Here is a 17,257-nt window from a genome sequence, read left to right on the forward strand (position 1 = left end):
TTAGAAAATTGTAGTTCAGAGATATTAGGTTAAAAAATAGGAAATTAGCAGCCAGCAACAGGTGGTAGATGGCGAACTGTGTTTAAAATGAGAACAAAGCATTTGTGGAAAACGTAAAATATTCACTATAGCTTTTTATTGAAATTTGTAAAGTGGACTTTTTTTAACTTTAAAATAAAATGTTTAATTCAATTTTTAAATAAAAAAAATTTACTTTTTTAAATATTAATTTTAAAAAAATATTCATTTCAGTTATTGCTTGAAATTTATGAAGTAGATTTTTAATTTTAAAATAAAATGTTTAACTTTTTATATTTAAAAAAAAAAAATATTAGCTTTTTAAATATTTATTAAAAAATATTAATTTCAGTTTTTGATAGAATCCGGATTTTTTTTAATTTTGAAATAAAATGTTTAAATGTTTTATTTTACATTAAAAAATATTACTTCTCCGAATATTCATTTAAATAAGTGTTCCCTTCAGTTTTTGATTGAAATTTGTAAACTGGATTTTTTTTTTAATTTTGAAATGAAATATTTAACTTTTTGACTTTAAATTAAAAAAAAAATTACTTTTTTCATTCATTTTGGTTTTTGATTGCAATTTATAAAATACAGTTCATTTTTTTTTAATTTTAAAATAAAATGTTTAACTTTTTGACTTTAAATTAATAAAATATTACTTTTTTAAATATTTGAATAAAAATGTTACTTTTTTAAAATCTATTTCGGGACTTCTTTATACATCAGCTACGGAACCCTGCAGAATTATGGTTTTTTTTGTCTTAAAAAATAAAAGTGGTTTAAAATGCTTCTTATTTGACCTTTCTATAAAATTTTTCTACTTAAGCAATTTAAATAAACTTTTTTCTTTTATGAATAAACTTCTAAAGGCAAATATTGAAATTGAATTTTATGCTATGCTTTGGTTTTTTTTCGTCTCACTTTTGCTATGAATTGTAATTCTTTTCGCAACATAACTTGACCAAAAGCAAATTATTTTATTCGGTATTTTTGATTTTGAAAAAGCATTTCAAATCACACTTTTCCTTTTATGAACAAACTTATAGGAACTTTCATGTTTACATATATTTTTATATTTCTAGGAAAGGCATACCCCCATTATAGAACCGCTCATAAGTATAGAAATTTTATTTTACCGTCAAGGACATTTTTATATTTTATAACAAATAAACTAATTTCCTGGTAGTCTTTAACGACATATGAAAGTCTACACCATTTTTAATAGAAACCGAGAACACAATAACCACAAATATATTAAGAAGCAGAAAGTTGGCACTTTCGAAATATTTCATGCAATATTTCAAACCTTATAGCCCTAAAATTTGAAATTTTTTCGAAATATTGTTTTCCCTCTCCGCTTTGCGCTAACTATGGAGAAATTGTGTGTACCTATGCAATAGCTTTTTTCAAAAATAGAACAATCCCAAAAACACATACGAAAACCGCACGTAGGTGAAGCCAAATTACTGTGGACAGCAACAAAAAAGACTCAGACGTGCATGCATATGTTTGTGCCAAAGATAATACCACATGTATGTGCATATGTAGTCACTCTAGTCAACAAGAAAGAGATTAGTTAGTCAACAACAACAACAAGTTTTGAAAAATTCAGTTAGATTTTAGCTATTTGGCAATTTGGCAGGGTTGCTTTTTTGGCAACTAAAATGAACTCGTTGATGTCATGATTTCATACCTGCGTGAAAACAAGAACTATATTTCGAAAAAATCACAAAAACAATTAGAATTTAAATCATACAATAACAAAAAACGCTTCCAAAGGCAAAAGGAGAGTTTCAGCCAAACACACAGGGAAAAAACCAACACTGTGTGCACACACATATATATAGGAGAAGCAAGGTGAAAGAGCGCGATAGAAATAGAAATATTTCTAAGCATGAATGTGTTCACTTACACACACACACACAAACATGCATGTATATGGATGGCGGCGATCTGTGAACGGCGATCAGCCAAGCGACCAGCGGCCGAATAGCTTTCGCACTCGCTCGTGTGCTAGAATAGCCAACTATGCATGTGTATGTATGTGTGGCTGTATAGCCAGCATATGGGCAAAGCTAATGCATGTGTATATGCGCATATGGTGGTCGGTTTCGAAATAATGCCGAAAATTTTTTAAAAATAACGCGTTGTGTATTGAAAACCGCGCAGCTTTGGTGCGCTATTAATTATTTGTCGTTGTTGGCGTTGAAACATTTTCGTTAGTTCAACGTATGAACATATGTATTTTAGTAGACTTTTTTTATTCGTTTAGAGATTCGGCTACGACAAATTTTCGCGTTTTCCAATTCATTGCGATCTCGCAACTCGGACGTTTTAGATCTGTTCCTCTTGTGCGGACACGGCTAGAAAGCGAAGAATTTAACTCAACAATTTCTGATTTCTTATACGGATTAATTTTTTTTCAAAACGAATTACAGAGCAAAAAAATTGTGTTGATTTTTGTTTGAAAAAAAAAAAAACAAAAAAACGAACATTTTGTATGAACAACTAAAAACAATTTTCGTAGAAAAGTGAGAATCAATTGTTACACAGCCGTTGCCTAAGCGTGAAGTAAGTGGGCAACGTTCTTGGTGGTAGTGACAAAAAACTATTTGGAGCAAAGTGGTTTTTGAAATTTTTTATATGGAAGCGAATTAAATTTTGTGTACGAAAAATTCTAAAATAATGATGCAAATTAAAAATAAATAATTTAATCAAATAAAAGCAGTGTAAATATGTAGTGATATTTTGAAGAAAAAAAATCAAATTTCTTATTAAAAATTTTTCGAGTGCTTAAATCTGCGTTAGCGAGTTTATCAATTGTTTTTGTGTTGGGTCAACGAATTTCAATTAGATTTTGCCATAAAATTAAAGCGGTATTACATAATTTTTCGATTAAGCAGAAGACGTTCTAAACTGTACGTCTACGAAGTGCCACAAAAGAATTCGAAAATTCTCAGCATATCTTAAATTTATTTAAAAAAATATTTCTACTTGACTCTTGCCAATATTTTTCAAATTTTTTTCGCTCATGGCACTTTGCATTTATAACTTAATTATCACTTAAATTATCATTTTTCCGCCTTTTAACGGAAATGTTGCGAATTTTCGAAAGGTTTACATAACAGCTGCACCACCGCCCCAAAATGGCAATACACAGACACAAATACACACGAATACATTTACAAACGAGAATTCAAACGCATAGACGCTTATACAGATATACACACCTATACATATGCATACTTGTATATATGTAGATATCTGTGTATATGAATTAAAATATTTCAAGTATTTATAGAAAGGTGTTCGTGGCAGCCAAGCGTACATATATATATACACACACATATGTTTGGATGTGTGCAATACCGCTATGTGGTATTTTTAGACAGCAACCCACACAAGTCACACACACACATGCACGCTTACAAAAGCAACAGCAACGACAGCTACTGCCGAGCAGAGCACATCGCTGCTGGTGGTGGCGCTTTTCCGCCGTAATTAACTGGTTCATATCCTGACTATTGTTGAGTAAGCGCATGTTAGTTGTTGCTTATTTGTGTGCTTATGCTCTAAGTTCTTCGAGAGATAGCAGCAACAATGGCAAACAAGAGACTGGCTCGTTACCTGTAGTGGGTCACACAAAGCACAGTAAATGAGTACAACAACATAAATCCACATCCTGCCTTCGGAAGTGAAAACTTCGTCATGAACCACGCACTCTCACCAATACACTTCCCCTTATACTTAACATAATCGTGCTGCACTAGCAAAGGCTGTGCACACCTGAAAATATTGATGGCCATTTTTGGGGGCAATTACAGAGCGAGTAAAAGATCGCTCTCTACAGGCTAATGCGGCGAAGAGAGCTTTTGCTGCTTATATGGCAAACGAAATGAGCGAAAAACTATCCGATTACAAGTGGCGGCGAAGAAAAACGGAAAAGATAACAATTAAAAAGTTGGCCAAGTGTGTTATGGGCTGGCTAATCATGCATATTTACTTAATTGGAAATGTGCTTAAAAGAAAACCTACCGTATTTATGCAGATATTTATGAAACATCATGAAATGCTAAATCGTTATTTATAGCTGGACGGGACTTTGTTTGTGATTTTTTGTTTTTTTTGGTATTTTTTTTTTTTTTTTTTTGCATTGTTTAAAAAGATTTTCGATTTGTTCACGATCTTGACCCAAAAAATATTTGTGAATTATGTAGGTCAAAGTAGTAATAAATAATAGCTTTTTTGTGTAATCTCTCTTTTCATCTATCTCCCTCACGCACTTGCGTTTTGCGTTGGGATAACTGGCCTTTACTCTCGCTCTTATTAAGATCGAGGGATGTGTTACAATCAGCTGCCACACAGGAAATACACAACCTATCAAAGCAAATATCGTTAATAGAGTAACAGACGATGGATGGTTAATTGTAGTTACTAAGAAAATAATTACTTTTACTAGTATTAATAATTAAAAAATATAGCAATATAAAATACAATATGTAGTAAATATAATATAATAATGAAAAAAAAAAAATTAATAAACAACAAATAAAAATATTAATAATTAAAATATAAAAGGTAGTAGTTTGGAAAAAATAATAGTTTGTATAAATTTGGAATAAGTTAATTGAAGCACTGAAAGCTGAAAATATTGCAATCAAAATAATTTTTCATTTGCCGTAGCCAAATGGATTGGTGCGTGACTAACATTCGAAAGCGCACAGGTTCGAAATCTCGGAATGAAACGCTAAATGATAGAAAAGATATTTTCCATTAGCAGTCACTCCTCAGCTTACTTAGATAATTCAAACCTCTAATTGTTTTGCTGCCATGAAAAAGTTCCGTATAAGAAACTATTCGAAGGCGCCTGAAAATGTAGGCTCCTCCATATATGGAGAATATTAAGACGCACGCCAAAAATAAGAAAAGCAGCTCGGTCAAACACCCAGAAAGGGTGTAAACGCCAATTGTGCAAAGTGGCGCAAAATTAATCATCAATTTTGTTTTTGAATAACTTTTGTACTAAGTAAAAAAAAAAATGACTTGGAGTGATGGAAATCCTTGTTTTGAACTTTACGCGCTCCATTGCTTGTCTTTTTGTATACTCCGCCTATTTAGTTCACAAGTGTCAAATATGATTGACGCACAACGCCATTTATTTAAACGTTTTTGGCTTTTATTTAACTTAAATTTCAAAATAATAAGAATTGAGTCTTTACAAAACAATAAAAAGTTGATTGCACTAAATTGCAAATAAGCGGTTACACAAATATTCGGAAGTAAAAATCGGAAAATAAAAATCATGATTCCATTTGATTTTGTTTAATGTTGCAATTTTTTTTTATTATTAAAAAAATTGTATGTAACTATAACCAAAATGTCTGAAAACAAATTTTGTCCAATTATTCATAGTAATAAAATTAATAACTTCAATGCATTTGTTATGAACACAAAAAAACAGTTTCAGCAAGCTTAGAAAAAAATCCTCTCTCTGTACAAACTCTCTTATGATCGCGTTGGCAGACATTGTCAGAACCGTTAGCGCATACTACCTTAACCACCATCGTTTGTATTCTTATTCTATGGCATATTTTCTTTACTTGCACTACACAAATAAAACCACACAAAACTTATAAAAAGTATTTCTTTTTCTATTCTTTTTACAGGGAAGCATTTGGGCTGAGACGACGCGAAACACTTCAATCTAATATTGAAAAGAAGGATAATTTAGCAAAAACCCACGAATTTTGCACTCAAGCCCCGACTCTCACTCGAGTTTCATTAATACATATTTAATTTACGTTTTCTGTTAAGAAGCAAGCGAATCTTTAACCAAGATGCCGAAGCCAGCTGCTAGCCAAGAGGATGAGGATCCCACGCCATACCTGTTCGTGTCTTTGGAACAAAGACGTATCGATCAATCGAAACCCTATGACTCCAAGAAGAATTGCTGGGTGCCCGATGAGAAGGAGGGTTATCTTCTTGGTGAAATTAAGGCCACCAAGGGTGACATTGTCTCCGTTGGCCTGCCCGGTGGTGAGGTAAAACAAGCGTAAACCAATGGCGTATGCAGATGGCGTACAATAAAAAAAAAAAAACAAAAAAAAAAAGAGAAATCGCACGATTTGCGAAGTAGTTGTTCGTTGTTGCAAGAAAATAAGTAGCAAAGAAAAGACATTAAAGAGTAGAAATTAATTAACAGTAGGAAATGCGAGTTAACTAATATTTTGCTAATAAGAAAACTTTCCATGTCAGTCGCATAGGATTCTGTAGTTGGAAATTTTTTTCTTGTTGGAAAAAGGTTTCAACGGCTAGATAATTGGTGTTGCCGATGGAAAGTTTTTTTCTTAAAAAAAAAGTATTGCTTTTATTGAATTTTGTTGTAGAGAACTTTGAAATTAAATTGAAATTAAAAAATTGTAGTTCTTAAAATTAAAACGTGGAAATGCAGTTTTGAATTAGTGCTGGGAAAATTGCCATTCCATTTTGCGTTTTAGTCAATTTTAATTTTCTTTTTAACTTGGCTTTATAGTTTAGCAGTTTTTTTTAATTAGAATATAACTAAACATATTTTTTGCGCATAATTAGTTTTTTTATTGTGCAAAGATAAACAAATTTTTAATGTTTTTACATTTCTACATTGAAAAAAAAACAACTTTAGACAAAAGATTTTAAGGCCGATAAGGTTGAAAAAACGAACCCCCCGAAATTCGAAAAGGTCGAAGATATGGCCGACATGACTGTGCTAAACACGCCTTGCGTCTTGCACAATTTGCGACAACGTTACTACTCCAAACTGATCTACGTAAGTTCCGCTAGAACGTAACACTAATCTAGCTTTCTTTTTTTTCTCTCTCTCTCTCTGAACTCCACTTGTAAAATACTTACCCTTGAAAAAAATTAAAAAACCAACCATTAAAAATGCATTACAATAACTGAAACTTAAAAAAAAATTTAAAAAAATTAAAAAAATATATATATAAAATAAATAAATGAATAAATTGAAAAAATTTCGGGTGCATAACTTAAAAACAAAAAATCAAATACTAAACACTTGAAATGTAACGCATAAACAAAAGACGAAAGACTTCAAGAAAGATCAGCTCCAACAAGTCAATCCTCCAAAATACGAAAAAGCTGAGGATATGTCCAACTTGACATACTTGAACGACGCCTCTGTACTCCATAACTTGAGACAGAGATACTACAACAAACTTATCTACGTAAGTATGGCTGGAACCGGTTACATGCACTTATGCACAGGGTTCCAATAAACCTGCAATGTTTGCTTTGAATGTAATTGTTGTTGATTGTTTACTTGTCTTTGTAAATTGTTATTGTATTGTATGAAACAAATTGTCCATACCTGTAGTGGAACTGTCACATGCACAAACACACACAAAAAATCATGGAGAACATCACCAAAAAAAAAAAAACAACAAAATTCATGACACTCATTTATCACATAAAAATAAAAACAAAATGAAGCATAGAAGCAGCGGACTAACATTTGTTTTAGAGGAAAAAGAGAAACAATTCGTGCTTATTCGTGTCAAACTAATGCAAAATTGAGACTACAAAGCTAACGGCTTTAGAGGCAAGGAAGTGAATGAAAATATTTTATTTCAATTTAAGAAAAAAAGTAAATTAAAACAAACAAAAAAATGAAAAAAAACACGAAAAAAATATTCTACTAATTGTAATATCGAAAAAAAAAAAATTACTAAATTGAATTAATAAAATATTCGAATTCCTTGCACAAATTGTTTGCTGTCGAAAAATATGTGTAGATATAATAGATATAATAATAATTCCTAAGACATTTTCGTCGCAAATTTTTAAATAAAATTTTCTGATTCTTTAACAAAAGGTTGTATAAATGGAGGGAAGTGAATTATAAGGATTTAACTTTTTTATAAAAATATTTTTATATTGAAAAATAAGCTCTTTTTTGATTGAAAAATAAGTTCTTCCGAAGACAAAAAAAACACAATAGAAAACTAACTTTTTGAAGAATATTAAAAATTATGTTTTAAAAATTTATATTAAAAATTTAATTTCGTTGAAATAAAAAAAAATCGCCTTTTGTATTGAGAATAAAACTGTTTTAGAATGCTTTATAAATAGGAAAATAGTATGGAAATGTCATTTACTAAAGCATTTCGAATCTGTTTTATTTTTATGTGCAATTGGCTTTGGGCGTCTTGCCCTTTAATAATGTTCTAAAAATTCGAAAATAAATAATAATATAAATAAATATTAATATTTGAAATAACTTATAATTTCTAAAAATGATTTAGGTTTAAATTAAAATTTTTGAATCATAAAATTATTTTGTTTAAATATGCACAAATTCAAATATACAAATTTTTCTATTCCAGTCCTAAATTTAACTAAAGTACAAACTACTTTTGTCACTGAAAACCTTTTTAATTTTTTAATTATAAAATTATTTTTGTTTTTAAATACGCAAACATTCAAAATATATGATTTCACAAGTGAAGAAGTTTTGCAAATTATTAGTACTCAAAAAAAAAAAAATTTGACTCGATTTTTTATTACCTGTAAATGGCCAATATATTTAATCTGCTGCAATGAATTTCTGAATTTGCCTTGAGAAAATAATGTTAAAGAATTTGAAATTAACTCCAACTCTGAATTTTAACCAATAAAATACACGTAGATATACTCGTACATATTTGTGTGTATGTATGTCAGTCATTTATATGATGTTAAGGAGAATAACGAAAATTATTAAAGAAAATAAAGAAAATTAATTAGCTCCTCCTTCAAAATATACAAACATTTGCGCTTAAATTAAAATTAACTTGCGTTAATGATGGTCAAAAAAATTCCATTAAATTTGTTTTTTTTAATTTTGAATTCGAGACATTAAGCAGAAAATATTCGTAATTAAATTTTTCTCAAACAAATCTTTTTCTCTTCTTGATTAACGCGCTAACCGCAGAAGCGATTTTGACCGAGTTGAGCAAAGCGCGCCAGTCGTTTCCGATGACTATCCAAATGACTATCCAAAAATAAGCTACACATATATTTGTTCACCATATCTTTTCGAATATAACCAATTAACCAACTGCCCATTAGCACCCAATATTCCTTTCGTACGCGCTAACAACGCCACATACTAACCAAACCAAAATCAAATAAAATGCCGAATTCTTGGCAATTTTGTTCACCAGTTCATCAGTGAATGCCATAAAAAAACACAACAAAAGCACGAAATGCACGCAACCACCACAACCCAGCATAAGGATAAACTGAAACTGGAAAAATCACATTGGATACATTACACTACACACACACACACCCCCATATTCTATGCCCCCCACAAGCATACACATTTTCCATAAATCCCAGTCAAAATCGAACATCATGGAAAACCAACAAAAAAAAAATAAAAAAATTTAGAACACACACACACAATTTGCACTCCACATCCCAAACCACTACATAATACACTTGAACCCACACAACCACAACCACCAACACCACAACCACCTCCACTACATCACATCTTTTGCGTCCAAAGGAGTACGTTAAGTGTTTCCTGGCAAGCGCGGAGATGGAAAACAATGGCATGCAACGCATCAAATTCGTATTCGTTTGTTATGAGAATGGAATGCAAAGAGTTACATATATACTTAGTTGTATGAAACACCACATAAAACCATCATAAGTCAACAAAAAAAAGCAAAACAAAAAAAAACCAATACTTTGAGCTGAGCAATATTGAGTTTGCAACATCAAATATTTATAAAAAAATATCAACATAAAATCAACAAATCATATGAATGCATCAACAAAATACTCGAAAGAGTTGACATTTTATCACAAAAAACTACAAAAAAGTGAATGCAAAACATTTCAATAAATATCGTTAATTGTTATCGTTCATTTATAAAATACGTACCCCATTTTTGAATATGTCATAGTTATAGCGCTAACAATAATTTAAGTTATTGTAAATTTCTCTACTAAAAACTCCACTTTCATTCACACATTTCCCCTAGTCAGTAATTTTAACATTGCCGGTGTCGTTTTGTGGTGGATGATCTTGAATGCTCTCCACAAAAAGGCTTCGAAAATGTTTGTATTACTGCTAAATTCTCCATTCGCTGCTGACCGTTTGATAGCATTTTTCCGATGCATCAACAGTCGCGCAAAGAAAAATTTCATATTTTTTCATACTGTATGCTCCCCCATTCCACTTTGTTCCTTTCGTAGTTCTTTCGTTTTATTTTATTGCAATTAATTTCACATAAATTGTAATCACTAATCAATAAATTTCAATTTTTCTCCAAAAAATTCTTCATTCGATATACAGACCTACTCCGGTCTTTTCTGCGTTGCCATCAATCCTTACAAGCGTTACCCCGTATATACCAACCGTTGCGCTAAGATGTACCGTGGCAAGCGCCGTAATGAAGTGCCACCCCATATTTTCGCCATTTCTGACGGTGCCTACGTCGACATGTTGACCAACCACGTCAATCAATCTATGTTGATTACTGGTGAGTCTGGTGCTGGTAAGACTGAGAACACGAAGAAGGTAATTGCGTACTTCGCCACTGTCGGCGCCTCAACAAAGAAGGATGAATCGCAAAAGAACAAGGGTTCCCTGGAAGATCAGGTTGTGCAAACTAACCCTGTACTTGAAGCTTTCGGTAACGCTAAGACCGTGCGTAACGATAACTCGTCGCGTTTCGTAAGTATTGCACGTTTAGTGAAAAAAATATTATAAATGAGAAGTCACACAATTTACTCACACAACACTATTATTCTCCCTCTCTCTCACACTTGCTAACTCATCACTTGCTGCTGTTTAGGGTAAATTCATCCGTATTCACTTCGGTCCAAGTGGTAAACTGGCTGGTGCTGATATTGAGACCTGTAAGTTTACCTAACTTGCTGTTTCTTTGTTATTGGTTGGCAAATGTTAACTTTATTTTTCTCTGCAACTCTCTTACAACTACAGATCTGTTGGAGAAAGCTCGTGTCATCTCTCAGCAATCTTTGGAACGTTCGTACCATATCTTCTACCAGATCATGTCTGGTTCCGTTCCCGGCGTTAAAGGTATAGCAATAAAATTTCATTTTCATGTTCATTCTCATTTTATTTATCCCAGAAAAGTTAGTCTCTTTCAAAACCATCATAAAAAATATTCATAATAGAAAAAAACTCATCATCAAACAAAACATTCAGTGCACATTAAACGAAAGTGTGCCGTTAAGCGTTGTACAGAAGTACAGAGATTTACAAGAGTACAAAATGTCTGCGATTTTATTAAATATTTTTTTATAGTTTTAGATTTATAGTAGACTACATACCACACTTGAATCCACAAACCCATACCTCGTACCACCAAATCAATTCACACATTTGTTCCTCCATCCTATACACCCCACAAACACCCCCAACTACACATATTATTTTTTATGCACACTTTTACATATTTATTACACCTACTCCACAACACATATTTTTCACCTATTATATAAATAATAATATTAAATTCTTCAATTTTTACCTTTCCACTTTTTACCAAACAAAATATGCAAAAAAAACAAAACACCCTAATTACAAATGATATAAAATATCAAACTAAACCTCAGCCTACTGTTTGTTGTCCAATAACGTCTACGATTACCACATTGTCTCTCAGGGCAAGGTCACAGTCGCCAGTATCGATGATAACGAAGAATTCCAATTGACCGATGTAATTTCCCACAAATTTTTATTTTATTTTTGTTAAATTCTATACTTGATTGAATTCGTACTACCATTAACATATATTGTAAATTTTTTCTTTTTTAATTTTTTTTATATATTGTATATACTCGTATATAAATTTACTATTAAGCTGTAGTGATCGATTAAATGTGGTCGCATATATACAAAAAAAGAACAAAATAGCCCGGCTCTACTTTTGAGCTCGTGATTTTTTGCCTTTTTAGTTTTTATTTTTTTTTTAATTTTTTCTGTTTTTTGTATAAATGCACCACTGTAAATGCACCACCAACCTGTAGACTAAATATACTATATAGTGCACGACTGTATCAATTTCGAAGTACTGTAGTTAGCTTGCAGCTTTTTTAGTGCCCCGCCCACAGTTCACAAATATGCATTGCATACCACCCTAAAGAGTCCATCGATAGCGAAATACATTCCCCTGTGCATTGAACATCCCTAACCCAACCATATTTGATCAAGAGAGCGCACATTAGTGAACTCCCTCTCCTTCACTCTCGACATTAATGAACAGGAAGTGTTTTTGATTATACTGGCCAACACGAATTTTGTTTTTGACATTCTAAAGCTTTGAGTGAAAAGTTTAAAGTTTGTTTTTGTACTCAATGCAGCTTCGACGTAAAAGTAAACTTTAATCAAATTTAAATTTAATAAAATTAAAATTTAATTTATTTATTAATTTAATTTAATTTTAATAAAATTAAAATTTATTTTAAATTTAAATTAAAAAAAATTAAATAAATCTATTTAAAAACAAAAAAAATTAATTTAAAATAAATTTTAATTTTCAAATTCTGTTGTTGGCCTGTGTAACAAGTGCAGTCATAATTTAGCATAAGCAAGAGCAATTAGCGCGCACAAAAAAAGTCTGTAAAAACAAAAATCATAAAAATACTTATTTAGGCGCAACGTTAATTTCTCTTGCCCTTATTGAATATATCGTACGTATATATTTTGATTTCCAATTTTTATGCATACATATATTTTATAAAAAAATTGTATTTCATTTTATTTCCATTCCCCCCTCCAACACATATCGAAATCGTGTAAATTCACATCTATATAAAATTACACATGCACCCTCCATCCCTTCTACATTCATACCGATTTTATCATCCACAACTTGCCCACATCATCATCTACATTACTGCCAACAACAACAGAGATGTGCATGCTATCGAAAAATATATACGATTATCGTATTGTATCGCAAGGAAAGACAACCATACCCGACCTTGACGATGGTGATGAGTTTCAATTTATTGACGTAAGATACAGCGAAAAATATAAAGCGTATTTAAATGTGATTTACACCACTGCTAAACTGTGTTATCAACGGTTAAAAATAAAAATTTTAATCTGTGGAAGTCAACTAAAATTCGTGATAACTTTAAATTTACAACTACTTCAAAGCGTCCTATGCCGAATTAAACAAACCAAAAACAGAAAACTTACAAAAACCACATGGCTTAAAAATCTAACGGCGCAAAATCTAAATAATACAATAAATATCAACTATTAAAATGTTGATATTTAAAGGAAATAATGAAATGTCAATTCTAAAATCAAATACTTACCAGTCTAATATTAACAACCACAGTTGTCAAAATTGTCACGTCTATTAATACTTGCTGCTTAACATAAAGTTAAGCTGCAAAAAAAAAAATACCAACAAAATCCACTTACAAATGTTAACATTTATGTTGACTTAAACCTTCTTCTCTCTCTATTTCTTGTACAGAAAACCAACAATAGCTGTAATAGCTGTTATTTCTCAAGCACTCACTGCAATCTTTAATGTTGTACAAAATACTATACATGCATATATGCTCATCTAAGGCTATTGAAAAAATGTGCTTATCGCGCTCTCGCTTTCATTAATATATCGCTCATGTATAAGTACCATCGCCATTGCTTTTCTATTAAGCGCCGCTATATAAAATTGCTCTTTGGTATTAATTATAATTCTTTATTAATTATTAAATTAATATTTACTATGCCTAGACTACTATATACCTAGAACGCTTCAAATGCGAAAGTAATTTTTTATTTATTTATTTATTTATAGCATTAAATCTAAGTACCCTCTCCTATCGTAACTAAAGTAGGATATTATCCCTACATACGTATATATCAACGCCTAAACAGGCGTAGTTAGGTAAAAATAAACATGCCTCAATTATTTTAGCGTTGATTAAGTCAACACTCACATTATAGTACCACTCAGATACCATTTTACCCCAGTCAGCCAGAAATATGTATTACGAAAACACGAAACCCAAGTACAGCGCACCCTCATGCATACTACAATCAACAGTCCAATTCTGTACTCAGTTGTTAGTTAGTGCACAAAAGCTCATACTTACATTTGAACCGTACCACCTATACACTCCAAACAGTCACGCGTTCTCACTCTCTCCCACATTTGCATTTGCGTTTACAATTTTGTGCATAGTCGTTTACTCACTCATTACTCTTTTATTTAATTGTATCGTTACTTTTTATGCAAACAAAAACAAAAAATCAAAAAACAAAAAATGTATGTAAACAAATGCTAGAGATGGCATTTTTGTCGAATCATATTGGTGATTATCCAGGAATATGTCAGGGTAAAACAAGGATAACCGGTGTCAACGATGGCGAAGAATTTGAATTGACTGATGTAAGTTGGTGTGAGTCTATAAATGGTACCCCGTTCCCAACTTGAATTTGTAACAAACTCTCTCACGCTGACACTGTCTCTCTGTCTATTACGTTCTCTCACTATATATTTTGATCTCTATACCTATTATCACTTCCGAAAATCTTTTATAAATATATTTTTCAAATTTTTTCGAACTTTTCTACTTTCACTGCGTTGTACAAAAATTATACGAGTGACAATATTAATACTTTTTCTAAAATTGTTTTATAACTATAAATATTTTTACCCACACAGATCTCACATCACTGGTATACCTACTTAAATATTTTTGTTGGTATTTATTTCTATGTGGATTTCTTTGTAAATAAATTTAATTTTCCAATGTTATTCCGGAATTTCTATCTCTTGTAGAAATAATTATACACCCTCAGTAGTATTGGTAGATTTTACTTGTAGTTCCTTTAGTAGTATTTGGTCCCTTCTACTACATCTCCCTCACTATCCAAATACAAAACTGTTTTATATGAATAATTTTGTATATACTTATTCATTACTGTTTTTTCAAATTAACATTTAAGCTTTCAAAATAATTTGATTAAGAATATTGTAGGGAAAAATGAAATGAGTAAAAGGTATTAGTTAATTAAGCAATATCGTTGGGAAAATGATGGATAAACCGAATATATAAAATATGTAGGTCCAGAGATTACCTTTTTGACAACATTGTTACAGTGGTTAAATTCAAATTCTTAGTACAGCGGATTTGATGCCGGCACATACGCCTTTTTACCTTGACTTAATACCTACACTAAGTAACCGCCAAGCCTGCGTAATATGCCAACTTATTAATTTAACAAAAGATATCTTGCATATAAACTACACAAACAAAGCCTTATTTAGAATTCAAAAGACAAAAAGTTGAAAACAATTTAAAATGCTTTATAAAACGACATTTCCATTAAATTTTCCTATTTATAAAGCATTTTAATGACTTTTATATTCACCAAGTAAGGCTGATCAGTTACAAATCAAATAAAAAAGTAACGTAAGTGAGCTTGAATAAAATTACTTGATTACCACACAAATCAATGCAAACCCTCTCCATCCTCTTAAATTCGACATCATTATTTGGCCCACCACAAAATCCACTAAAAACAAAAACAATGTACTGTTATGGAATAAATTCACCACATTAGTTTACACGCTTTTCACTTCAGCGCGCACTTTTATCCACCCCCACAGCACCTCCTGTATCCTTAACATTGCTGTGTACCACCACCACAAGCAATCACACCTCCCAACTCCTGTTTCCGTACTCCTTTTGCGCCACTATAACCTATCAAAATCTATACTACACGAGCGAAACCATTTTGTCAAATCTCCAACACCTCTCCACTCATCACTTTACCAGTTTACCTCACTTCCACTCTTTCTCTCTCTCTTTCCTTCTCTATTCATCTCTCCGTATCCACTGTAAAGCTATATTTTTTATTGTCGTGTACAAAATAAATAATCGCAAAAAATATCGAACAATTTTCTTCTCTCGACTACTGTGCAGATGTTTGCTTCTTAACTGACAATATTTACGATTACTATAACGTGTCTCAGGGTAAAGTCACTGTAGCCAGTATAGATGACGGTGAGGAATTCCAGCTGGCAGATGTAAGTTTTCAACATACAAAAACAAAAAACTAGAAATCATAGAGCAAACCAAATACTGGAGTAGTTGAAGGCTCTATGCACCAACCAACACCAACTTTAAAAAACCAATACACTTGTATACGCATGCCACCACAACTTAGGTACTAGTACCACAACCACCACCACCACCACCACCACCAACACCAACACCTTTACCACATAGTGTTTACATGTACACCTACACCACCTATGCGACTTCGTTACTTTAGTGACATGCGTAACTGAATTTGGGAAAACCCCTTACACCTGCTCTCTTTCTCTCTCTCTCTACACTTAAATTAATTCTCTATACTCTATACATACTCAAATTAATTCGTCGTTAGATTGCTCGTTTTTGCATTGATTTTTACTCTTTACTATACTTAAAACTTTTTGATTGCATCTATGAAAGTTATTTGGCATGTCTTTGAAGTCCTTACAAGAAATGAAACAAATCAAAAATATGCCATGGTCTTTTACATCTACGTGACCTAGCATATGTATGTATGTGTGAATACTTTCCCCGAATATTTGTATGGTATGTCGTTGTGTGTCAACACGCCATGTCGGCATCACAGTAAAGTGCATTTGTGTTATCTGCGGCGTGTTGCTCACTACTACAAAAACAAAGAAAACGTTTAATTGCATCCACTTTGTACCGCTATGCGAATTCTGGACTGCGTGGTTGACTGATTGATTAATTGATTGATTAGTTGCTGTACTCCATATGTAGATCCCTTAAAAATGGAGCAATCAATTTTACGTAGTGATGTCCAAGACTTTGTTTAGTTGCATCCATCTTCGACTGCTAGTTCGTGTTGTTTTGTAAATGCCTAGTTTGTAAGGAAGCTTGTTCGTACATTTTACTATATTTACTTGAGAATGTTAGTTATGTTAGTTATAATATTTATGTACCTAACGAAGAAGTTCAGACCGGCATGTGCACTCGAAACTGCTGTCAAAGGAATCGGGTCTCCGAGCCGCTCCTAAAGTGCAGTTAGTGAGGCAGCTATTAATTTATTGGATATACGTATATATATATTTTGAGAAATTTACTTGCACGCATCTCATCTCTACTTTATTACATAGTGTCTAGTTTAAATTTGTATCCCAGCCATTCTACGCTTTCCAAAAAATTC

The 17,257-nt window shown here is 31.8% G+C and overlaps 1 protein-coding gene across 22 annotated transcripts in view; it reads left to right on the forward strand.

Moving 5' to 3' along the window:
- LOC128863236 (myosin heavy chain, muscle) overlaps positions 1–17,257 on the forward strand; it is a 48,480-nt gene that overhangs the window by 1,666 nt on the left and 29,557 nt on the right. For 3 of the 22 annotated variants that reach the window (XM_054102291.1, XM_054102295.1, XM_054102307.1), the window contains exons 1-7: positions 2,356–2,595; positions 5,691–6,065; positions 7,104–7,247; positions 10,370–10,750; positions 10,872–10,935; positions 11,021–11,119; positions 15,997–16,100. In XM_054102291.1, coding sequence (XP_053958266.1) covers positions 5,862–6,065; positions 7,104–7,247; positions 10,370–10,750; positions 10,872–10,935; positions 11,021–11,119; positions 15,997–16,100 — 996 coding nt within the window. In that variant the 5' untranslated portion in view covers positions 2,356–2,595; positions 5,691–5,861. Of the gene's footprint in view, positions 1–2,352; positions 2,596–5,690; positions 6,066–6,685; positions 6,830–7,103; positions 7,248–10,369; positions 10,751–10,871; positions 10,936–11,020; positions 11,120–11,658; positions 11,763–15,996; positions 16,101–17,257 lie in introns of those variants that run through there. The other 19 variants (XM_054102310.1, XM_054102302.1, XM_054102300.1 and 16 more) reach the window with 12 other exon arrangements.

Source organism: Anastrepha ludens, chromosome 5 (genome assembly GCF_028408465.1).
Source record: "Anastrepha ludens isolate Willacy chromosome 5, idAnaLude1.1, whole genome shotgun sequence".
Classification (NCBI taxonomy): Eukaryota; Metazoa; Arthropoda; class Insecta; order Diptera; family Tephritidae; genus Anastrepha; species Anastrepha ludens.